This window comes from Somniosus microcephalus, chromosome 2, assembly GCF_052327205.1.
Source record: "Somniosus microcephalus isolate GS21.2 chromosome 2, FLI_Smic_1.0, whole genome shotgun sequence".
In the NCBI taxonomy this organism is placed as follows: domain Eukaryota; kingdom Metazoa; phylum Chordata; class Chondrichthyes; order Squaliformes; family Somniosidae; genus Somniosus; species Somniosus microcephalus.
In genome coordinates this window covers 211,549,289-211,574,625 of record NC_140988.1, presented here as the reverse complement: position 1 = coordinate 211,574,625, position 25,337 = coordinate 211,549,289, and the positions used below count along the sequence as shown (strand labels likewise).

General features: G+C 46.8%; 1 protein-coding gene across 1 annotated transcript in view; it reads left to right on the top strand.

Moving 5' to 3' along the window:
* The first annotated feature begins 377 nt into the window (after window positions 1–377).
* Window positions 378–25,337, top strand: part of rfc1 (replication factor C (activator 1) 1) — a 143,983-nt gene continuing 119,023 nt past the window's right edge. The window contains exons 1-2 of the mRNA XM_085965626.1: window positions 378–485; window positions 17,026–17,173. Of these exons, the coding sequence (XP_085821752.1) occupies window positions 378–485; window positions 17,026–17,173 (256 nt within the window). The remainder of the gene's footprint in view (window positions 486–17,025; window positions 17,174–25,337) is intronic.

Genomic DNA, 25,337 nt, shown 5'->3' with positions numbered 1-25,337 from the left:
TTACAATTGTGTCAGAATCACTAAATTCGGGGAAACCGCCAATTCCCCGCACCTGAACGAAAATCGAGCCCAATGTTTACAGTTTAAATGTGCTTGTGTGAAATGGTAAAACTTGAAAATTCAGTAAAAAGCAAGGTGGTGTAAGAGGGTGAAGAGTAGAGCAGGCAGTTTCCTTGATGAATTCCTGTCATCTCAATACTGCTGCACTTGAGGACTGTTTTTTCTTTAATCTGTTAATCATGAAGTGTTCAGGCAGTACAGATACCAATGTGAAGTCTTAAAGCTTTAAGTGGGAATTGGTTTCGGGTGAGCAGGGTCGTGCCGAGTTTTACTCCCCCCGCGACATCAGTAATTTGAGGCTTGGGCTATTTTAACTCATGAGCCTCATTTACATCCCACCGGCCAGCTGCCTGCTGGAAATGGGCAGAAACAGGCAGCTGGCAGGTGAAGATCAGATGGCTCATAGGCTGCCTGAAAGTACTCAGGTAAGGTGGGGGGGCTTGGCAGGGTCTTGCGGTCTGGAAGGTGGTGGTGGAGGGGGGCGGGCGGGGGGGGGGGGGAAGGTCCCAGGGCACCACAAGCTCAGACATTCCTTGTGGGGCCCAGATGACTAGTCCTGCTCCTCTTTGACCCACAAAGGAAAGTTTAACACTCATCTTTCAGGGCCTCCTCTTCCTTCAGTCTGGGCTTCAATCATTGCTGATTAAATGCCATTGGGCTTCTAATGACATCATGAGACCCCGATTTGCATCTATTAATGAGGTGCCCGCCTGACCTCAGCCACCTAATAAAATGGCCCAGTCAGAGAGGTGACGAGCGGGAATGGTGCGGAGGCAATTTTAACTGCGCAGCCACCCCACTCCTGCTGGGTGAGGTGGCTTGTTCTGAACTTTTGTGAGGAAGAGAAACTGATGTTTTTCTTGCCCTGCTTAATCATTCTGTCAGCTGGAATGTTTTGCTGTCTGGACCATCCAATCCTCCTGACCAGGGTTGGGTGCACGGTGGAGAAGAGTCTGAAGAAGAACCGATCCTTTACAAAAACCATTTCAAAAATTCTTACTGTAGAATTGAGGATAATCCACACAGTTGTAAGATTAGGATCCCAGGTCACACACAGATTACCCAGAGGGTCTTAGGAGCTGTAAGGCTTTTTATTAAAGAGCTACAGTTTTAAAGCATAATCAGATATTACATGTGGTTAAGCTAAGTATAATAGACATACAACCCATGACAGTAGAGAGTGATCTACGACTCCCAAAGCGGAATGCCACGACCGGACGGATGGTGAGGCAGTACGGTGGTCTCAGATTGGGTGGATTCCTGCAGTCTGCGGCAGCGGTCACTTCCATTGGGTCATCCCTCGAGCTGTTGGAGGTGTTAGGCCGTCAGCCACCTTAGAGGCTAAACTTGACCAAGGTGTTAGGCCGTAGCCACCTCGGGGAAGCCTTCACCCCTAATTGCCTGATTTCCTCTCTCAGTCATCTATATTTATAATTATTTCAGTGGGCTGGCGATTACCTGGTGTCAATCATTTGTTCCCCATCGTATTGTCCAATCACAAGGAAGAGGCTACCTATGACAGCCCCCTCCCAGCCTCATGAGGTCATTTTCCTCCTTATCTCTGTTCTAAAGGTCTTGTTGCCCTCTTTGTAGACAGCTTGTTTATCCTACAGCTCCTTGCTGCATCCCGTATCAGGCCTAGTTATGCCCACTCGAAGACCTGTTTTTGTGTTCTGACCTTGTAATTCAACTCTCTGTACAGCTATTTTTCTGACATGACTGGAATCTTTCTGTGTCATCAACTTAGGCAAACTAGGGAACCTGTAACAGGCTATTATTTCTTTCAATCCACGATTTCTTACACAGTAAGAGAGTTGACTTGATTGTGAATTTATTTGATCCAGTTGAATGATGTTTTAAAATCCCCTTCCCCCCCCACTAACTGATGGCGTAGACTCTTGCTGCGCACTGTGCCACTGGTGCCAGAAGCCCCTCAGTACCTGGCTCAATGGCTTGGTGTTCACATGTAAGCCAAGGCAGTTTGTTTGTCTGTGGAGAACATCCCACCCAAGTCCAATTCCGTCCTGACATGTGTGCACTATCAAGGAGTGATCAGGAGTGAGAACCCAGCTGATTTTTATTTTTGCCCCTCCCTGGCTGAGGTTAGCAAATTCAACACTGAACAGAAATTCAACCTGGGACCTTCTGTATGGTTTTAGTGACACTAAGTGATGCCGTTGTTGAGATACCGCGGCAAACGTGGGAGTCGAGACAGAGCTATTGAAAACACAACTGCTTTATTCTGACCACATGGCAAACAGGAACTAGAAAAGCCCGCACATCCACTTAAATACTTCCCAGACAGGAAGTGCTCCCGGCAGCCTGTCCCTGCGGGAAACAAGTTGCTGGAGGAAAGGGCCCCCGGCTGGGGGCTTCTGCTTAGACTGTCTGTGCCGCCGTGAGCGGATTATGTCCAGTGGTGGCGTGTCGCCACAGAGCTCCCCCCAGAATCCGCTTAGGAGGAGTGGACGAGTCGTGACGGTGGTCTAATGGTTCTGCCGCAGCGGCTCTGAGTGGGCGCCGGTCTGGTTGGTTGGGTCGGGCGGTTCGCCGCCGGCTGTGCTGGCTTGCCGGGGGGACGGCCTCTGGCTGGAGGCTGGGCCACGGGGACCTGTTCCCCTGGTTCTGTGTGTGCTGGTTTGAGCCGGTCGATGGAGACTGTCTCGACCCTGTCGCCGAGTCGCAGCTTGAATACCTTGTCCCCGGTTTGTAGTACCTCGTACGGACCGTCGTACGGGGGTCGCAGGGGCCCGCGGTGCGCGTCGTGTCGCACGAAGACGAAGCGCGCCTGCTGTAAATTTGGCGGGACGTGAGGTGCGAGTTCGCCGTGTCGGTTGACCGGGAGTGGGGCGAACTGCTGAGCGGAAGAGAAAGAGTCGAGCCGCTGCTGTTCGGCCGACCAAGACTTGGTAGGCTCCGCCACACCGTAACCCATTAGGCCACTAGAAGGAGCTGAAGAAAGATTCAGTAAATGATCCAGGATAAGTCTAACAAGTCTCAATTTGATATTTCTGTGTTGTTGTTTGCTACAAACAGAGTGATGCCAATGCGTTCTGTGAAGTGTTAGGTTCAGCAATCACAACGTCTGTAGCTGTAGTCTCCTCGGAACACAGCTACAGAAACACAAGAAGATCTAATATTACAATGATGTCAGCAACACACTCCTTGTAAGAAATATGACTTACTAATACAGGCAGTGTTATGATGCTGCGGGACATGGTGAATTAGGGATTTACCTGAGTGTGTGAGAGGTTTGGAGGGAGGGAGAAAGGCAGCAATGATGGGTACTAGTCTGAAGATGTGCGATGACCCTCTCCAATGGCTCTACTGATTCCAGGCCAATTACTTGCAGGATCATTTCCTCAAAGTGCATTAATAGCTTCAGATTGGGGGAGTTCCTGTTGGTTACTTCTCCCTTCTTGTAAAGTATGTGTCTATACTTAATCCAATAATGAAGAGACAGCTTGGAAGATTCAACGTAGGTCTTTACTTAATACCAACAGGCGGGAACTGAGGGGAGATCAGTACCCACAGTAATATTTATACCCCTATGGCCAGGAGTGGTACTATGGTATCACTACGCCCTACAAAGTAGTGCCGCCCTGGCCATAGGTTTAAAGTAACATACATATTACATACACAACATTCCTCCCCTTTTAATTAAAACGTACCCGTGCAATTAAGTCAACAGATGCACCATAACTAGGGCTAATGACATTTGGTAACACAATATACATAACATGTTTACATCAGAGTTGTCTACCTATATATATATATAAAAAGAAACATGTTATAGATTCAGTCTCTGAGGAGGCCTCCTGTCTCGACTAGGATAACGTCTTTCTCTAGTTGGTCTCGGTGTAGGCGGCGGTACTTCCGTCACCACTTCATCGCTGGAGTCGTCGGTGTCTGATGGCACATCCTGTGCCGTGGAGATCACTGGAGTGCTGAACTCCTCGCAATCCTGAGACCTCTGTAACGACGAGCTGGGCCGTGATTCCGCTGTAGCAATGTGCTGAGACGTTTGAGGTAGTGAATTAGTTGGGTTTCTGGACTCCACAAGTTGATCAGCATGTCGTCTGATTATGCCGTCCCCTGTATCCACTGTGTACATCAAAGGTCCCTGGCGGGCCTTTATCGTACCAGACCGCCACTTTTCATTTCTATAATCACGGGCCAACACTTGCTGCCCCACCTCGAAGCTCCGTGTCTGTCTGTCAGGAGCCCTATGAAATACTCGGTTTTCCACATCTCTCCGGATGTTTGGTCTGAGCAATTCAAGGTGAGACCTTAACCTTCTATTAAAGAACATGACGGCGGGGGCCTGGTTGGTCACCGTATGTGCAGCATTACGGTACGCGAATAGGAAATTGTCCACCTTGTGTTGTAGTGGCAACCTTTCCTCCCCCATCGCCTTGATGGCCTTTTTAAAAGTCTGTACAAAGCGCACTGCCAGCCCATTTGTAGACGGATGATATGGTGCGGACGTATAATGTCGCACTCCATTCCTTTTTAGGAATGCTTGAAATTCTTCTGCCACAAATTGTGGCCCATTGTCCGAACAGACTTGCTTGGGCACCCCGTTTCGGGCAAAAATGGTCCTTAAGACTGCGACCGTCTTTTCGGCTGTCGTTGATGACATCTTTATGACCTCCAGCCATTTTGAGTGGGCGTCCACTACAATAAGGAACATCGCATCCAGGAAGGACCCAGCGAAGTCCACGTGGATCCTTTGCCACGGCGTTGAGGGCCACTCCCACGGATGTAGTGGGGCTTGGGGTGGTACGTTCTGTACCATCTGGCACCCTTGGCACGCTTTTGCTACTTTCTCGATGTCCCTGTCAATGCCGGGCCACCAGACGTAGGCTCTTGCGAGGCTTTTCATTTTGACATCCCCCAGATGACCTTCGTGTAAGTCCCGCAACACTTTATGTTGTAATTTTTGAGGGACCACCACCCTGGCTCCGCACATCAATGTGCCCCGGCAGACGGACAACTGGTCCTTCCTTGCCGAAAACGCCGGCAATGATGCGTCACCCTGCGCCGGCCAGCCTTTCACGGTCAATTCGTAAACCCTTGGCAGTGTCGGGTCGTTCTGTGTTTCCCGCTCGATACATTGGCTGGTGATGGGCAAGTGTTCCATAACAGCCGTATGATATATTTCCACGGGGTCCTGTACTATCTCTTCGATCTCGGCAGGCAATGGTAGCCGCGACAGGCCATCCGCATTGCCATGCTGTTTGGTACCCTTATATTCGATAAGGTACTGGTGTGCGCCTAAGAACAGTGACCATCTCTGTAGCCTTTGGGCCGTCATCAGGGGCACTCCTTTTGTTGGATTAAGTATCGACACCAACGGTTGATGATCCGTCAGTAGTGTGAAACGTTGCCCATGTAGGTAGTGGTGGAATTTTTTTACACCCCACACCAGACTGAGGGCCTCCCTGTCGATTTGCGCATAGTTTCTTTCGGCTGTAGTTAACGACCTTGAGGCAAATGCTATTGGCCTCTCCGTCCCATTGGGAAATTTGTGTGACAACACTGCTCCTATACCATACGGGGAGGCGTCACATGCCAACCTCATTGGCATTTTTGGGTCAAAGCGTGCGAGCACTTCCTTTGATGTAATGAGTTGTTTACCCTTTTTAAAAGCAGCCTCACACGCTTCGTCCCAATTCCAGGAGACTCCCCTTTGCAGCAATGAATTTAGTGGATGTAAAATGGACGATAAGTTCGGGAGGAACTTATGGTAATAGTTTATAAGGCCTAAGAATGATCGTAACTGAGATACATTCTCAGGGGGCGGGGCCTTCACTACTGCCTCGATCTTTTCCGGGGACTTATGCAGGCCTTCCTTGTCTATAATGTGACCACAGTATGAGATACGTTCCTGGAAAAACTCACATTTCTGCTTGTTCGCCCTGAGTCCGTATTGTTGTAACCGCAGAAGTACTCGCTCCAGGTTAGCGAGGTGGTCGTTATCCGTTTGTCCTGTCACCAGGATGTCATCCAGGTAGCATTGCGTTTCTGGAATGCCCTGTAAGACCTGTTCCATGGTCCTCTGCCATATTGCCGGGGCGGACGCCACACCAAATACCAGGCGGTTGTACTGGTACAATCCCTTGTGTGTGTTAATCGTTAGGAGCTTTTTCGAGTCCTGTTCCACCTCCATCTGTAAATAAGCTTGACAAAGGTCAATCTTCGTAAAGTGTCTACCCCCAGCTAACGATGCGAATATGTCCTCTATCCGCGGCAGCGGATACTGTACCGTGTGCAGGACTGGGTTAATAGTTATCTTAAAATCCCCGCAAATGCGAACCTTCTTTGGTTCCCCCGGTGTGTTATTTGCAGATTTCTTTATAACTGGGACGATGGGCGTGGCCCACTCACTCCACTCAATCTTTGTAAGGACACCTGCACTCTCTAAGGCATCCAGTTCTGCTTCCACAGCTGGCCGAATGGCGTAAGGCACCAGTCTGGCCTTACAAAACTTGGGGTTTGCGTCTTGAGCAATAGTTATTTTTGCTCTAATGTCCTTTAAGGTCCCCAGCCCTTGTTGGAACACCTCTGGCGTTTTTGCCAATATTTTCGACAGCCTGCTTGTAATGGTTGTATCATCCTTGGTGGTCTCTACTTTTAACTCGTGTATCGACTTCCAGTCGAAATGGATTTTTCTTATCCATTCCCTACCCAAAAGTGGTGGTCCACCATTTGGTAGGACGTATAAATAAATTCCTGGCACTTTTCTGCCGTTGTATTTAACTGTTACTTGCATTTTTCCCTTCGGGTAAACTTTTTGTCCCGTATATGTTTTTAATTTAATTTCCGTATCCTTTAAGGGAATGCGTTTGAACAGCCTGTTATAATCTTGTTCATTAATTACTGATAGGGCTGAACCCGTGTCCAGCTCCATATTAACTTCGACGCCTGCTACCTTCATTTTAACCCACATTGTGCTGTGGTCCTCCGTTTTGTCTACACCATATAACTTGAGACATCCCAGACCTTTAGGCTCTGCTTTTGTGCCTTCCTGTGACTCGTCTGAGCTACTGTCAGACATCTTATGTATTTTTGTCCTTGCCTTGGTACTGCTCGGACTGCCCCCACTATTGGGTTTCGTACCCGACCGACAAACTTTCGCTATATGCCCCTTTTTCCCACACTGCCGGCATATTTTATCACGAAACCAACAATTACTTTGGTCGTGGGTGGTTTTGCCACAATGGTAGCATTTACCTTTGTGAAATGTCACCTCATGGGTGTCATAGCAGGTTGTGTTTTGTCGCATTTGAGCAACACCCTGTGCTGCTGCTTCATGGACCGATGCTATTTCAATCGCCTGATCTAGGCTGAGCTGTTTCTTGGCTAGCAACCGTTTTCGTGTACTCTCATTTAACATGCCACAGACAAATCTGTCTCTGATCGCGTCCGCCAAAAAGGCTCCAAACTGGCAATGTTTGGACAACCTTCTGAGCTCAGCCAAATAGGCTGCCTGCGACTCATCATTCCTTTGGTCGCGTCTGTAGAAGCGGTACCTTTCCGCTATAAATGGTGGCTTAGGGTTTAAATGTTCCCTTAACGTATCAACAATTTGGGCATACGTTTTGTCTGCTGGCTTTTCTGGAGTAAGAAGATTCCTCAGCAGACCGTATGTTTTTGCCCTCATAAAATTTAATAAGGTTGCTGCCTTTTTGTCATCTTTCACCTTGTGTACTATGCAATAAAGTTCATGCCTTTCGACATAGGCATCCCACTCTTCTGTGTCCTCAACAAATTCTGACAACCAACCTTCTTTAGACATTTTAAACTGCTGAAGAGCTTTTCCCGCCTTTGTCCACTAGATGGCGGTTTTTACATTTTTTTTTATTTTAAACTGCTGAAGAGAAAAAACTTTTCCCCTTTGTCCACTAGATGGCGTTTTTCCCGCCTTTTTTTCTGCTGCTGCTAACGACCTCTCTCCAGCGTCGTTATTTTTGGCCCTTGCAGCTCCCGTTATTGCCACCGCCGCTATTAACAACGACCTTCCCCTCTCGTGGCTTGCTAGTCCTCGTGGCTCCGTTTGTTCCCCAGATCGCCTGCCCATTCTGGCCCTTGCAGCTCCCGTTCCCCGGGAAGGATTTCAGTTTACCTGGCCCTGGGTGGACTTTTGCCCCGTGGCTGGAGCGCCCGTTCAGCCTCTTCTCTCAGCTGCTGCAGCTTCTGTTGGAACCCTCTCTCTCTCTCTCTCTGTTGCTGCTGCTCCTCCCGAACCTGGAGTGCTGGGCGGTTTCCTTTGATCGACGCTGGACTCTGCAGGCTGGCTGGTAAGAAGCCTCTCTCCTTCTCTCTCCGTACTGCTGCCGTTCCTTTGTTGCACCGTGTACTGGTGAGTTCGAACCTTACTCGTCGCCAGTGTAAAGTATGTGTCTATACTTAATCCAATAATGAAGAGACAGCTTGGAAGATTCAACGTAGGTCTTTACTTAATACCAACAGGCGGGAACTGAGGGGAGATCAGTACCCACAGTACTATTTATACCCCTATGGCCAGGAGTGGTACTATGGTATCACTACGCCCTACAAAGTAGTGACGTCCTGGCCATAGGTTTAAAGTAACATACATATTACATACACAACACTTCTCCATGGACTTCTTTATCTTGAAAGCATTAACAGATTAATGAGGTGTTGTCAGTTCAAAGAGACCTGCCGTTACTCTGGAATTGGCTGTTGTGCCTCCAAAAGTATGAATCAATGAGCATGCAGCAGGCAAGTGGAAACATTGTCAGTCCAACATTTTCTGATAATTGAGGTAGATCAATGGATGATTTCCTTGGAAGCTGAAAGGCATGCCATGCACAAATATGGGCTGCCTTGTGATGTGTGTGGTAAGTGAATGTTCAGCAAAACCAAATGCTCGCCAATGGCCAAATGTCAAGGTGCAGCTGGTTGAAAGTGTGCAATGGAGCTTCCACTTGAAGATACCACCTTCAGGGTACACTTAACTTTGCCAACTTCCTCAACATGGTAAACTCCTCATCTGTGCTAATGACCTTGTCACAATGCTCACCTCTGTCTTCTATTCCTAGACAGTCTGGGCAGCAGACTAGTGAGAGGTTTCCACTCAGCCAAATGGGACAATCTTTCTTTGTTTACTTCCGTCAGCAACAATTCCAGGTTGTCTTTATAAAACAACAACAACTTCCATTTATATAGCTCCTTTAACGTGTCACAAGGCGCTTCACAGGAGTGTAATCAGACAAAAATTGCCACTGAGCCACATAAGGTGGTATTAGGACAGGTGACCAAAAGCTTGGTCAAAGAGGTAGGTTTTAAAGAGTGTCTTAAAGGAGGAGGGAGAGGTAGAGAGGTAGGCTAGGTCTACCTCAATTTGTATCAATATAATTTACTACATATGTTTTGGGGGTGGGACCCGTTTCTGCCAGGTTTCCGCCCCATAATGGCTGAGCTGGAATGTTTGTTGAGATGGGAGTTGGAGTTATAGTGGGAGTTGTGTATAGGCCCCCTGGTAGTTGGAGTTATAGTGGGAGTTGTGTATAGGCCCCCTGGTAGTTGGAGTTATAGTGGGAGTTGTGTATAGGCCCCCTGGTAGTTGGAGTTATAGTGGGAGTTGTGTATAGGCCCCCTGGTAGTTGGAGTTATAGTGCGAGTTGTGTATAGGCCCCCTGGTAGTTGGAGTTATAGTGGGAGTTGTGTATAGGCCCCCTGGTAGTTGGAGTTATAGTGGGAGTTGTGTATAGGCCCCCTGGTAGTTGGAGTTATAGTGGGAGTTGTGTATAGGCCCCCTGGTAGTTGGAGTTATAGTGCGAGTTGTGTATAGGCCCCCTGGTAGTTGGAGTTATAGTGGGAGTTGTGTATAGGCCCCCTGGTAGTTGGAGTTATAGTGGGAGTTGTGTATAGGCCCCCTGGTAGTTGGAGTTATAGTGGGAGTTGTGTATAGGCACCCTGGTAGTTGGAGTTATAGTGGGAGTTGTGTATAGGCCCCCTGGTAGTTGGAGTTATAGTGGGAGTTGTGTATAGGCCCCCTGGTAGTTGGAGTTATAGTGGGAGTTGTGTATAGGCCCCCTGGTAGTTGGAGTTATAGTGGGAGTTGTGTATAGGCCCCCTGGTAGTTGGAGTTATAGTGGGAGTTGTGTATAGGCCCCCTGGTAGTTGGAGTTATAGTGGGAGTTGTGTATAGGCCCCCTGGTAGTTGGAGTTATAGTGGGAGTTGTGTATAGGCCCCCTGGTAGTTGGAGTTATAGTGGGAGTTGTGTATAGGCTCCCTGGTAGCAGCTGTGAAGTGGTACATTGTATAAATGCAGTCAAGCTGAGTGATTTTAATGGGGGATTTTAACTTTCATATAGATTGGGATAAGCAGACTAGTTCATGTCAGAAAGGTAGTGAATTTCTTGAGTGTGTTCAGGATAGTTTTCTGCAACAATATGTCCTAGAATCAACAAGGGGGCAGGTCATATTAGATTTAATAATGAGTAATGAGCCAGATTTAGTTAACAGCCCAACTGTGCGTGAACATTTATCTAATAGCGATCATAATATGATCGAGTTCAACGTAGTGTTTGAAAGGAAGAAACGCGAAACAGCTACTAAGGTTCTAGATTTAGGTAAGGCTGACTTCAATGCGATAAGACAGAGACTGTCCACTGTAAACTGGATAAATCTGTTAATGGGTAAAACGACTTAGATGATGGGATAGAAAGCCACATATCCAAATTTGCCGATGACACAAAGATAGGTGGCATTGTAAGCAGTGTAGATGGAAGCATAAAATTACAAAGGGATATTAACAGATTAAGCGAATGGGCAAAATAGTGGCAAATGTGAGGTCATCCACTTTGGATCTAAAAAGCATAGAACAGAGTACTTTCTAAAAAGCTAAAAACAGTGCAGGTCCAAAGAGATTGGGGGTTCAGGTACATAGATCATTAAAATGTCATGGACAGGTACAGAAGATAATCAAAAAGGCTAATGGAATGCTGGTCTTTATATCTAGAGGACTAGAATACAAGGGGGTAGAAGTTATGCTGCAGCTATACAAAGCCCTGGTGAGACCACACCTGGAGTACTGTGAGCAGTTCTAGGCACCACACCTTAGGAAGGACATATTGGCCTTGGAGGGAATGCAGCCTAGATTTACCAGAATGATAATGGACTCCAAAGGTTAAATTACGTGGAGAGATTACACAAACTAGGGTTGTATTCCCTGGAATTTAGATGGTTAAGGGGTGATTTGATTGAAGTTTTCAAGATATTAATGGGAACAGATAGAGCAGATAGAGAGGAACTATTTCCACTGGTTGTGGAGTCTAGGACCAGGGGGCATAGTCTAAAAATTAGAGCCAGGCCTTTCAGGAGTGACATTAGGAAACACTTCTACACAGAAAAGGTGGTAGAAGTTTGGAACTTTTGTTCTGCAAATGGCAATTGATGCTGGATCAATTGTTAATTTTAAATCTGAGATTGATAGATTTTTGTTAACCAAAGATATTAAGGGATATGGGGCAAAGGCAGATATATGGAGTTAGGTCAAAGATCAGCCATGATCTCACTGAATGGTGAAATAGGCTTGAGGGGCTAAATGGTCTACTCCTGTTCCCATGTTCCTATGTTCTAGGTGTGGGCCTTCCATATTTGTGTGTACCGATGATGTTCGGAAGTCATTGTAATATATGCAAATAAGAATGGCTGGCATAGGAATGGTCAAAACCTGTGACGTGTGCTCCCAATACACCAAAGGTAACTTAGAATGAATAAAATGGCAGGGGGTTGGGAACCTGAGTGGGGAGACAGAGGAAAGGGAAACAAGGATAAAAGCAAAAGACAGGAAGGAGAAAAACAAAAGTGGCAGGCAGAGAAATCAAGTGTTTAAATCAAACATGGCCGCAGTAAATAATAATTCTAAAAGATCTAAGAGCGTTAAAAAAACAAGCCTGAAGGCTTTGTGTCTTAATGCGAGGAGCATTCGTAATAAGGGGGATGAATTAGTTGCGCAAATAGAGGTAAACGAATATGATATGATTGGGATTACAGAAACATGGCTCCAGGGTGGCCAAGGCTGGGAACTCAACATCCAGGGGTATTCAATATTCAGGAAAGATTGGCAAAAAGGAAAAGGGGGTGGGGTAGCATTGCTGGTTAAAGAGGGGATTAACACAATTGAAAGGAAGGATATTAGCTCTGATGATGTGGAATCTGTATGGGTAGAACTGAGAAGTACCAAGGGGCAGAAAACGTTAGTGGGAGTGGTATATAGACCTCCAAACAGTAATGCGGAGGTCGGGGATGGCATTAAACGGGAAATTAGAGAAGCGTGCAATAAGGGCACAGCAGTTATCATGGGTGACTTTAATCTACATATAGATTGGGCTAACCAAATTAGTAACAATACTGTGGAGGAGGAATTCCTGGAGTGTCTACGGGATGGTTTCCTGGACCAATATGTTGAGGAACCAACTAGAGATCAGGCCATCTTAGACTGGGTATTATGTAATGAGAAAGGATTAATTAGCAATCTTGTTGTGCGAGGCCCCTTGGGTCAGAGTGATCATAATATGATAGAATTCTTCATAAAGATGGAGAGTGAAATAGTTGACTCAGAGACTAGGGTCCTGAATTTAAATAAAGGAGACTATGATGGTATGAGGTGTGAGTTGGGTAGGATTGATTGGGGAATGTCACTCAAAGGGTTAATGGTGGATAGGCAATGGCAAACATTCAAAGATCGCATGGATGAACTACAGAATTTGTTCATCCCAGTTTGGCATAAAAATAAAACAAAAAAGGTGACTCAACCGTGGCTAACAAGGGAAATTAGGGATAGCATAAGATCCAAGGAGAGGACATATAAATTGGCCAGAAAAAGCAGTAAACCTGAGGATTGGGAGTAGTTTAGGATTCAACAAAGGAGGACAAAGGGATTAACTAAGAGGGGGGAAATAGAATATGAGAGTAAGCTTGCAGGGAACATAAAAACTGACTGTAAAAGCTTTTATAGATATGTGAAGAGAAAAAGATTGGTGAAGTCAAGCATAGGTCCCTTGCAGTCAGAATCAGGGAAATTTATAATGGGGAACAAAGAAATGGCAGACCAATTAAATACATACTTTGGTTCTGTCTTCACAAAGGAGGACACAAATAACCTCCCAAAAATGTCGGGGAACATAGGGTCTAATGAAAGGGAGGAACTGATAGAAATCAGTATTTGTAGGGAAATGGTGTTAGGGAAATTGATGGGATTGAGGGCCGATAAATCCCCAGGGCCTGATAATCTACATCCTAGGGTACTTAAGGAGGTGGCCCTAGAAATAGTAGATGCATTGCTGGTCATCTTCCAAAATTCTATAGACTCTGGAACAGTACCCATGGATTGGCGGGTAGCTAATGTTACCCCACTGTTCAAAAAGGGTGGTAGAGAGAAAACGGGGAATTACAGACTGGTAAGCCTGACATCGGTAGTGGGGAAAATGCTAGAGTCCATTATAAAGGATGTAATAGCAGAGCACTTGGAAAAAAGTGACCGGATCGGACAAAGACAACACGGATTTACAAAAGGTAAATCGTGCTTGACTAATCTACTGGAATTTTTTGAGGATGTAACTGGTATAATAGATAAGGGAGAACCAGTGGATGTGGTGTATTTGCATTTTCAAAAGGCTTTCGATAAGGTCCCGCATACGAGATTAGCATGTAAAGTTAAAGCACATGGGATTGGGGGTAAGGTACTGACTTGGATAGAGAACTGGTTGGCAGACAGGAAGCAAAGAGTTGGAATGAACGGGTCTTTTTCCGAGTGGCAGGCAGTGATTAGTGGGGTACCGCAGGGATCGGTCCTTGGACCCTGCTATTCACAATATATATTAATGATCTGGACGAGGGAACTAGATGTAATATCTCCAAGTTTGCAGATGACATAAAGCTGGGTGGGCGTGTGTGCTGTGAGGAGGATGCCGAGAAACTCCAGGATGATTTGGACAGGTTGGGTGATTGGGCAGAAGCATGGCAGATGCAATATAATGTGGATAAATGCGAGGTTATCCACTTTGGTGTCAAAAACAGGAAGGCAGATTATTATCTGAATGGCAATAGATTGGGAGAAGGGGAAGTGCAACGAGACCTGGGCGTCCTTGTGCACCAGTCGCTGAAAGTAAGTATGCAGGTGCAGCAGGCGGTTAAGAAGACCTGGTATGTTGGCCTTCATAGCGAGAGGGTTTGAATACAGGAACAAGGATGTCTTGCTGCAGTTGTACAGGGCCTTGGTGAGACCACATCTTGAGTATTGTGTGCAGTTTTGGTCGCCTTATCTGAGGAAGGATGTTCTTGCCATGGAAGGAGTGCAGCGAAGATTCACCAGGCTGATACCTGAGACGTCAGGAATGATGTATGAGGAGAGATTAGGTTGATTGGGCTTGTACTCGCTGCAGTTTAGAAGAATGAGAGGGGATCTCATCGAAACTTATAAAATTCTAACAGGACTAGGCAGACTAGATGCTGGATGTTCCCGATGGTCGGGGAGTCCAGAACCAGAGGTCACAGTCTAAGGATAAGGGGTAAGCCATTTAGGACAGAGATGAGGAGGAATTTCTTCACCCAGAGAGTGGTGAACCTGTGGAATTCTCTACCACAGAAGGCAGTGGAGGCCAATTCATTAAATATATTCAAGAAGGAGTTGGATATATTTCTTAAGGCTAAAGGGATCAAGGGATATGGAGAGAAGGCAGGGACAGGGTAGTGAATTTGGATGATCAGCCATGATCTCATTGAATGGTGGAGCAGGCTCGAGGGGCCGAATGGCCTACTCCTGCTCCTATCTTCTATGTTTCTATGTTTCTAAAGAGGTGTATCTGCTGCCAGCATCGGTTGATACTGGAGAAAATGTTTACTTTGGAGCCTGCAGCCTGGAGAAGCTTTGAAGAGTGATTTCTTGAGTTACAGGAGAGGTTTTGGGGCATTGTTATGAGTTGCACCTAGACAGAGATGACCTTGCTTCTGACAGAATAAAGGTCTGTGAGACCACCAGGATATTTGTCCTCCAACTACAGTAAGAGATTCTGAGGCTAACAGTTATGGGATTCCCTTGTTCTCCATTTTATTGGAGGCGGAGGAACAATACAGGACGGAGAAAAGGTGAGTGAGGCATCATTTGAGGAAGATGCACTGGGGAATTCATCCTGTGAATGAAAGCATCATGACAACTTTCAACTCTTCAGGAAAGACAGTCAAGTAACCAGATGGCTTGTGGGTGACAAATCGTACTCCTTGCTATCATGGCTAATGTCTCCTCTATGAGTAGCAAGAACAGAAGCTGGGGAGCGCTACACTGAGGCATGTGCCTCTACTAGAGCTGTGATAGAGAAAACCATAGGGGCCTTAAGCTTTTGCTGCCTTGAAAGATTAGCAAGACCCCCACAATATGTTCGCAAGTGTTTATCTGCATAGTTGTATCTTGTTGTGCCATCTAAAAAAGGTCTGGGCATGGAAATTCCTGGGGCGGTGGCCCCAGGTGCTTTGGAGGTAGAGCAGCATGAAATGGATCGGCGTGATAACTTGGAGGACTTCTCAGTGATGGCTGCGAACAGCATCCAAAATCAACCTATCCATGAAGCGTTCTCATCTGTTTAATGGTTCCATTCCTGGACAAAGGCCTATGGCTAAGGCCATTGTTTGAAAGTGACTGAATAAGTTAAATTACTTTTTAATTACATTGGATTTCAGGATTTAGTTTTTTGAGATCATATTCCACAATTCAGGTTGTTTTTCTGTGAAAATGAAAACCCAACAGTCTCACCTATGTTAAACAGATTGAAGCAGTTACAATGGAAGTGCAGTGGGACATGAGCTTACCATGACATAAGCTGCAGCTATACCCAGTGTATTATGGGGGATGGGGGTGGTGTTGGTGGGTGAGGGGGTGGCGGGGACTGAAATACACATACATGCAATCTTTGCGGTGGTGGATTAAACAAATTTGAAGGGGGAAGTTAGCTGCAATTATGCAAAAATTTTTCCCTAGAGGATTCTGTGGGCATGTCCCCCAGGAAACTTTGAGTTTTTTTACACTTTGTTTTTCAAGCATTTTAAAGCCTACTGTAATTCTGCTTTTGAAGTCAAAACGATGAGTAGAATGCACTAGATCCCCAGGTAAGTCCGACAACAACACAATATGATCTGTGAAAAGCAGCACATTTCAGTAATGCCTAGAACAGACACACTGAGGAGAGACCCTGACAAGATAACAAGATTCTGATGGATAAGGGAGGCCATTTGGCTCACCTTAAACCATTCCTCTTGAAGACCCTACGTTTCCCCTTCCTCGCACCACCACCCCACCACCCCCCCCGCATTGCAGCGTCTAATTGTTTCTTAAGTGATTCCAGAGTGTTTGTGTTTTGGAAGTTCAAGTACAGAATGTTATAGGTTTACCACTGGCCACTTGGGTTTCATTTCCTCAAAGAAATGAAGGAGATTGGTCAAGCAGGATCTTCCCCTTATAAAGCTCTATTGACTGCTGTTTACAAGTTCAATTATAGAGATGATGATCCTCACACTTACTCCTGCCAAACAATTTCATTATTTTACATAGAATTCAAGTACAGCCAATATTGTCTCCAATATCTCATCCACAGCACAAAACAGATGCACGTAACCAAAGAGGGTAGGAAGAACCATACATCACAGTTATATTTTGATAAAATTAATTCGGATTTGCATTGCATTCCATTCCAAATATAATCAAAATAAATTCTTGTTTTGATGCAAATTGAATAATATCTGGAGTGTTAATAAAAAGTTATTTTAGATTTTAGATTTCTATTAAACAGAACTTTCACTTTTTAGGTAATCCCTAAGTGGGACGATAATGACTCTGTCCTGGAGTTTACTCCTTTAAAATTACAATGCAGCATTCTGCATTTTGTTGTCAAATAAAGTATTGACTCAATTGATCATTGTCCTGCATGCATTTGCAGGGTACCACTACCATGTTTGGTTCCTTTTTTATATACAGTAATGGTCTATTGGACTACACATCAACTGAACCTGCAAAAGTACTTGCAGCAGTTGTTTATCTTTATCAGACTAAAACTTACGACAAAAATTCTGCAGAGAACTTTACAAGTAAATATACTGGCCCGGATTTTGCGGTAATAATAATGGTGAGGCTAACAGTGCTTACCTTTATTGTGGAGTAAATCGGACAGTGACTTCCAGAGTCTGCACATGCGCAGTTAAACACAGAAATTCGGAAGTTGCTGTCCCATTTGCTCTGCTCCTTCGTAGCGAGAGGGTTTAAGTACAGGAACAAGGATGTCTTGCTGCAGTTGTACAGGGCCTTGGTGAGACAACACCTTGAGTACTGTGTGCAGTTTTGGTCGCCTTATCTGAGGAAGGATGTTCTTGCCATGGAGGGAGTGCAGCGAAGATTCACCAGGCTGATACCTGGGATGGCAGGAATGCCGTATGAGGAGAGATTGGGTTGATTGGGCTTTTACTCGCTGGAGTTTAGAAAAATGAGGGGATTTCATTGAAACTTACAAAATTCTAACAGGATTAGACAGACTAGATGCAGGAAGGATGTTCCCGGTGGTTGGGGAGTCCAGAACCAGGGGTCACAGTCTAAGGATAAGGGGTAAGCCATTTAGGACAGAGATGAGGAGGAATTTCTTCACCCAGAGCGTGGTGAACCTGTGGAATTCTCTGCCACACAGGGCAGTTGAGGCCAATTCATTAAATATATTCAAGAAGGAGTTGGATATATTTTTTGAGGCTAAAGGGATCAAGGGATATGGGGAGAAAGCAGGGACAGGGTACTGAATTTGGATGATCAGCCATGATCTCATTAAATGGCGGAGTGGGCTTGAGGGGCCGAATGGCCTACTCCTGCTCCTATCTTCTATGTTTCTCACCGATAGACTTGGTATTGAAATCCATGCAAGAGCATGACGTTTCTGTACTCACCCACTAGCTACCTACTAAACATGCCAGAAAAAATTAAAGCTGGTGCATTCAGGTCTAAGTGAATTTTTAACGGTGTGGTAAGTCTTAATTACTGCCAAACAACCTCTCCGGCACTGAAAATTAAATTTTATAAGTGTGGAGTCTCATTCCTTCAGAATTTAATTGTTGTTGGAGATTTGAAAAAAATTAAAAATTAAAGTTTTTTTTAACTTTTTTATTCTGCCTCTTTTAATCCCATCTTTCTTTTCCTCTCTTTATTTTGCTTTCTGTACATGATTTTACAATGAATTAAATATTCTAATTCATACTTCCTGGTTTAGACTCTGCATGTCTCAGTGAGGATTCTTCAATCTGATTGGTTGAAGAGTCACGCTGTTGCTTGTCCTGCTCATAGAAATATAGAAGATAGGAGCAGGAGTAGGCCATTCGGCCCTTCGAGCCTGCTCCACCATTCAATGAGATCATGGCTGATCATCCAAATTCAGTACCCTGTCCCTACCTTCTCCCCATATCCCTTGATCCCTTTAGCCTTAAGAAATATATCCAACTCTTTCTTGAATATATTTAATGAACTGGCCTCCACCGCCCTCTGTGGCAGAGAATTCCACAGGTTCACCACTCTCTGGGTGAAGAAATTCCTCCTCATTTCAGTCTTAAATGGCCTACCCCTTATCCTTAGACTATGACCCCTGGTTCTGGACTTACCGACCATCGGGAACATCCTTCCAGCATCTAGTCTGTCCAGGCCTGAAAGAATTTTATAGGCTTCAATGAGATCCCCTCTCAATCTTCTAAACTCCAGTGAGTATAAGCCCAATCGACACAATCTCTCCTCATACGTCATTCCTGCCATCCCAGGTATCAGCCTGGTGAATCTTCGCTGCACTCCTTCCATGGCAAGAACGTCCTTCCTCAGGTAAGGCGACCAAAACTGCACACAATACTCAAGGTGCGGTCTCACCAAGGCCCTGTACAACTGTAGCAAGACATCCTTGTTCCTGTACTCGAACCCTCTTGCTACGAAGGCCAACATTCCATTTGCCTTTTTAACTGCCTGCTGCACCTGCATGCTTACCTTCAGCGACTGGTGCACAAGAACACCCAGGTCTCTTTGCACTTCCCCTTCTCCCAATCTATTGCCATTCAAATAATAATCTGCCTTCCTGTTTTTGCCACCAAAGTGGATACTCTCACATTTATCCACATTATAGTGCATTTGCCATGTTTCTGCCCAATCACCTAACCTGTCCAAATCGTACTGGAGTTTCATGACCTCCTCCTCACAGCTTACCCTCCCACCCAGCTTTGTGTCGTCTGCAAGTTTGCAGATATTACATCCAATTCCCTCGTCCAGATCATTAATATATATTGTGAACAGCTGGGGTCCTAGGACCGATCCTTGCGGTACCCCACTAGTCACTGCCTGCCACTCGGAAAACGACCCGTTTATTCCAACTCTTTGCTTTCTGTCCGCCAACCAGTTCTCTATCCAAGTCAATACCTTGCCCCCAATCCCATGTGCCTTAATTTTGCACGCTAATCTCTTATGCGGGACCTTATCGAAAGCCTTCTGAAAGTCCAAATACACCTCTAATGTAAGAAATCACACAACACCAGGTTATAGTCCAACAGCTTTATTTGAAATCACAAGCTTTCGGAGCGCTGCTCCTTCGTCAGGTGAAGTGGAGAGATGCATAAAAACACAGCTTATATAGTCAGAGAATAATGTCAGATGTTTACAGGTAATCTTTCTAACTGCCATTTATCACACCTCGGCAGAGAGATAAACACAGCAATCAAAGGTGTAAATGGTGTCCAAACAGGTCAGTCAGGAAACATTACATCAAAGAACAATGAGGTGGGGTCACAAGGGGTCAAATGTTGCAGATGCTGGGGTCTGTATGAAAAACAAAAAAACAGACAAAAAACATTTTTTTTTGCTGGAAATCACAGCAGGTCCGGCCGCATCTGTGTGGAGAGAACCGAGATCTTGGGTTCATGTCACGCTACATGTATCCCCACCTGACGTAGGGTCATCCAGACTCGAGTCGTTGTTGGCTTGTTCTCTACCTCTCCTACCTCTCTTCCCCCCCTCCCACCTCTCTTCCCCCCTCCCCCTCCTACCTCTCTTCCCCCCTCCCCCTCCTACCTCTCTTCCCCCCCTCCCCCTCTTCCTCCCCTCCTACCTCTCTTCCCCCCCTCCTACCTCTCTTCCCCACTCTCCTCTCTTCCCCCCTTCCCCTCCTACCTCTCTTCCCCACCTCTCTTCCCCCCTCCTACCTCTCTTCCCCCCTCCTACCTCTCTTCCCCCTCCCCCTCTTCCCCCTCCCCCTCTTCCCCCCTCCCCCTCTTCCCCCCCTCCCCCTCCTACCTCTCTTCCCCTCCTACCTCTCTTCCCCCCTCCCCCTCCTATCTCTCTTCCCCCCCTCCCCCTCCTACCTCTCTTCCCCCCCTCCCCCTCCTACCTCTCTTCCCCCCCACCTCTCTTCCCCCTCCCCCTCCTACCTCTCTTCCCCCTCCTCCTCCTACCTCTTCCCCCCCTCCCCCTCCTACCTCTCTTCCCCCCCTCCCCATCTACCGCTCCCTCCCCCTCCTACCTCTTCCCCCCTCCCTTTCCCCCTCCTCCCTCTTCCCCCCCTCCCTCTCACCACCTCCCTACCCCCTTCCTCCCCCCTCTCTCTCTCTCCCCTGCCTGAGCCCTCATCCCCCACTCCAATCCCTCTTTCCGCCCCGGGGCCCGGGCCTCGGCACCTGGATGAACGCGTTCCCTTGGACGCTTTTGGCGGCCTCGGCCGTCACCCTGATGCCGTTGGCCGAGGCGAACACCCGCAACGACATGGCCCAGCCGAGTCCAGCGCCCCGATCAGCTCGAGGTCCGCAGCTGCTGTTCGGCCGCAGGCCACAAAGCACCCGAGCCCAGCACCGGCGATGGCTCCACGGAGCTCCGTGCCGCCCCAAGCACTGACATGGCCCTGCCCTCCCGAGTTGGCTTGAAGAGCGCCGATTGCGGCTGTGAGAGACGGCCGGCGGGCCCGGTTGCCGGGGTAACCCTTCCCGCTCTCCAAGCCCCGCCCGAGATCAGCACTCCCGAGAGCCCCGCCCCCCCCCGCCCAAGCCGAGCGGGGAACAGAGACGCCGCGTCTCAGCTGCTCCTGCTGCACGCGCACCCTTTACTAAGGTAGCGGCGCTCGGCTGAGGCCCGCCCCTCCAGCCTACACAAAGATGGCGGCGATCGGGGGCCACTTGTTGACTGGGGCCGGGAGGTGCCTAGCTCGGGCGTGGGTGCGGAGGAGGCCGAGGCTTCGAGGCCTACCTGGAAAAACGGGGAAAGGTAGGAAAATTAATGAGATTAGATAAAAGATTTAGAAAGTAATTAACTTTTTTAAAAAACAATATGTGTTTTAAAAGCAACTTTTTTTTTAAAGACGCAGAAAGCAGGAAAAAGAAAGGAAAAGTTTGGAATCAAGATGGCGGCGACTCACCTCGGTTCAGAACGATAAGGCCCGCCCACACACGCACCGATTGGTCGACCGTCAGGTCACCGAAGCGTAGGATCGGTCAATCGTCCCGTCACTCAACCGTAGGAGGGCCCGGCCGCACGCGCCAGGAACCCGCCGTACGATTGGTCGACCTCGACGTCACTCGATGCTAATGAGCGGATAATGAGCGGAATGTTGAACGTTTTTTGGATACCGCGGGCGCAATTTTTGTCCGGCCGAAACGTAAATACGCTTAGGACGGTTCTGGAATCGTCAGCTTTCTTTCGACGTAACGCACGTGTAGGTACGCTCTATAACTTTCGAGTTAATTCAAGACAGACAGAAAGACAGACGGAATGACAGACAGAAGTATCCTTTTATATATATAGATAGATACTCATGTGACTCGGCCAACGTTGTCTACCTCATACGTTGCAGGAAAGGATGCCCCGGAGCATGGTACATCGGCAAGACCTTGCAGACACTTCGACAACGGATGAACGGACACCGCGCAACAATCGCCAGGCAGGAGTGTTCCCTCCCAGTCGGGGAACACTTCAGCAGTCAAGGACATTCAGCCTCCGATCTTCGGGTAAGCATTCTCCAAGGCGGCCTTCGAAACACACAACGCAAAATCGTCGAGCAGAAACTGATAGCCAAGTTCTGCACCCATGAGGACAGCCTCAACCGAGATCTTGGGTTCGTGTCACGCTACATGTAACCCCACCTGACATAGGGTCATCCAGACTCGAGTCGTCGTTGGCTTGTTCTCTCCACACAGATGCGGCCGGACCTGCTGTGATTTCCAGGAAAAAAAAATTTTTTGTCTGTTTTTTTGTTTTTCATACAGACCCCAGCATCTGCAACATTTGACCCCTTGTGACCCCACCTCATTGTTCTTTGATGTAATGTTTCCTGACTGACCTGTTTGGACACCATTTACACCTTTGATTGCTGTGTTTATCTCTCTGCCGAGGTGTGATAAATGGCAGTTAGAAAGATTACCTGTAAACATCTGACATTATTCTCTGACTATATAAGCTGTGTTTTTATGCATCTCTCCACTTCATCTGACGAAGGAGCAGCGCTCCGAAAGCTTGTGATTTCAAATAAAGCTGTTGGACTATAACCTGGTGTTGTGTGATTTCTTACATTTGTCCACCCCAGTCCAACACCGGCATCTCCACACCACAAATACACCTCATCCACTGGTTCTCCCTTATCTATTTTACCAGTTACATTCTGAAAAAATTCCAGTAGATTAGTCTAGCATGATTTACCTTTTGTAAATCCATGTTGACTTTGTCCGATCCTGTCACTGCTTTCCAAGTGCTCTGCTATTACATCTTTTATAATGGACTCTAGCATTTTCCCCACTACCGATGTCAGGCTTACCGGTCTATAATTCCCCGCTTTTTCTCTGCCACCTTTTTTGAATAGTGGGGTAACATTTGCTACCCTCCAATCCATGGGTACTGTTCCAGAGTCTATCGAGTTCTGGAAGATGACCAGCAATGCATCTACTATTTCTAGGGCCCCATCTCTTTCCCCATTGTATGAAATTGCTATACTTTATAAACATTCCTTAAAAACATTGTGTAGAAAATCATAGCATCACAGAACACAGGAGGCCATTCGGCCCACATGTCTGTGCTGAGACTTTGAAAGAGTTACCCAATTAGTCCCACTCCCCTGCCTTTTCCCCACAGCCCTGAAAATTTCTCCTTTTCAAATATTTATCCAATTCACTTTTGGAAGTTACTATTGAATCTGCTTCCACCACCTTTTCAGGCAGTGCATTCCAGATATTAACAACTTGCTGTGTAAAAGAAATTCTCCTAATTACCCGTTTTTTTTTTTAACCAATTACTTTAAATTTATTCCGCCGGGTTACCGACTCTCCTGCCAGTGGAAAATTTCTCCTTATTTACTCTCTGAAAACCCCTCATACATTTGAAAACCTCTATTAAATCTGCCCTTTACCTTCTCTGCTCTAAGGGGAACAATCCCAGCTTCTCTGATCTCTCTGCATAACTGAAGTCTCTCATCCCTAGTACCATTCTAGTAAATATCCTTAGCACTCTCTCCAAAACCTTGACACCCTTCCTAAAGTGTGGTGCTCAGAATTGGATACAATACTCTAGCTGAGGCCCAACCAGTGATTATTAAAGTTTTACCTTAACTTCCTTGCTTTTGTAGTCTAGGCCTCTATTTATAAAGCCAAGGGTCTCATGTTTTATTTAACAGCATTCTCAATTTGTGTTGCCACCTTCAAAGATTTGTGCATATGAACCCTCATGTCTCTGTTCCGGCACCCCATTTAAAATTGTACCATTTAATTTATATTGCCGCTCCCCATTTTTCCTTCTAAATGCATTCTTCACTAAATTTTATGTGCCATGTGTCTGCGCATTTCACCAGTCTGTGCCCTCCTGAAGTCTGCTACTATCATCCTCACTGTTTACTACATTTCCAAGTTTTGTGTCATCTGCAAACTTTGAAATTATGCCCATTACATCCAAGTCCAGGTCATGGATATGTATCAAATGACTTTATAATGCAAGGATTCAGAAACTAAATGCACGATTTAAGGATTTAAAATCCTGAGATGAGGATATTTCAGCTCTGGATCCATGAGACAGCATCAGTAGCCTACAAGGTGCAGGTCAGGTTAAAACAGCTCCATTTTAGCAGCTAAATATTACAGCCTTCAGACCCAGATTACTGTCCAACAACATCATTTCCTCCAAATCAAGGGTGTTGCTATGGGTACCTGCATGGGTCCTAGCTATGCCTGCCTTTTCGTGGGCTATGTGGAACAATCTTTGTTTCAGTCCTACTCAGGTCCCCTCCCTCACCTCTTCGGTACATCGATGACTGTATCGGTGCCGTTTCCTGCTCTCGCCCCGAACTAGACAATTTCATTCACTTTGCCTCCAATTTCCACCCTTCCCTCACCTTCACATGGTCCACCTCTGACTCTTCCCTTCCTCGACTTCTCCGTCTCCATCTCTGGGGATAGATTATCGACCAATATTCACTACAAGCCCACTGACTCCCACAGCTACCTGGACTACACTTCCTCCCACCCCGCCTCCTGTAAGGACTCTATTCCATTCTCCCAGTTTCTCCGTCTCCGCCGTATCTGCTCCGACAATGCCACCTTCCACACCAGTGCTTCCGACATGTCTTCCTTTTTCCGCAACCGAGGATTCCCCTCTACCGTGGTCAACACAGCCCTCGACCGTGTCTGTTCTATCTCCCGCACTTCTGCCCTCACCCCTGCCCCTCCCTCCCGGAACCACGATAGGGTTCCCCTTGTCCTCACCTTTCACCCCACCAGCCTCCACATTCAACGGATCATCCTCCGCCATTTCCGCTACCTCCAAAGTGATCCCACCACCAAACACATCTTCCCCTCCCCTTTCAGCATTCCGTAGGGACCGCTCCCTCCGAGACACCCTAGTCCACTCCTCTATCACCCCAAACAGCCCTTCCCCTGGCACCTTCCCGTGCAAGCACAGATGTAACACCTGCCCCTATACCTCCCCCCTTCCCACTGTCCAGGGCCCCAAACATCCCTTCCAGGTGAAACAGCGATTTACTTGTATTTCTTGCAATCTAGTATACTGTATTCGCTGCTCACGATGCGGTCTCCTCTACATTGGGGAGACCAAACGCAGATTGGGTGACCGCTTTGCGGAACACCTCCGTTCAGTCCGTAAGGGTGACCCCGAGCTTCCGGTTGCCTGTCATTTTAATTCACCGCTCCATTCCCACTCAGACCTCACCGTCCTTGGCCTCTTGTATTGTTCCACGGAAGCTCAACGTAAACTCGAGGAACA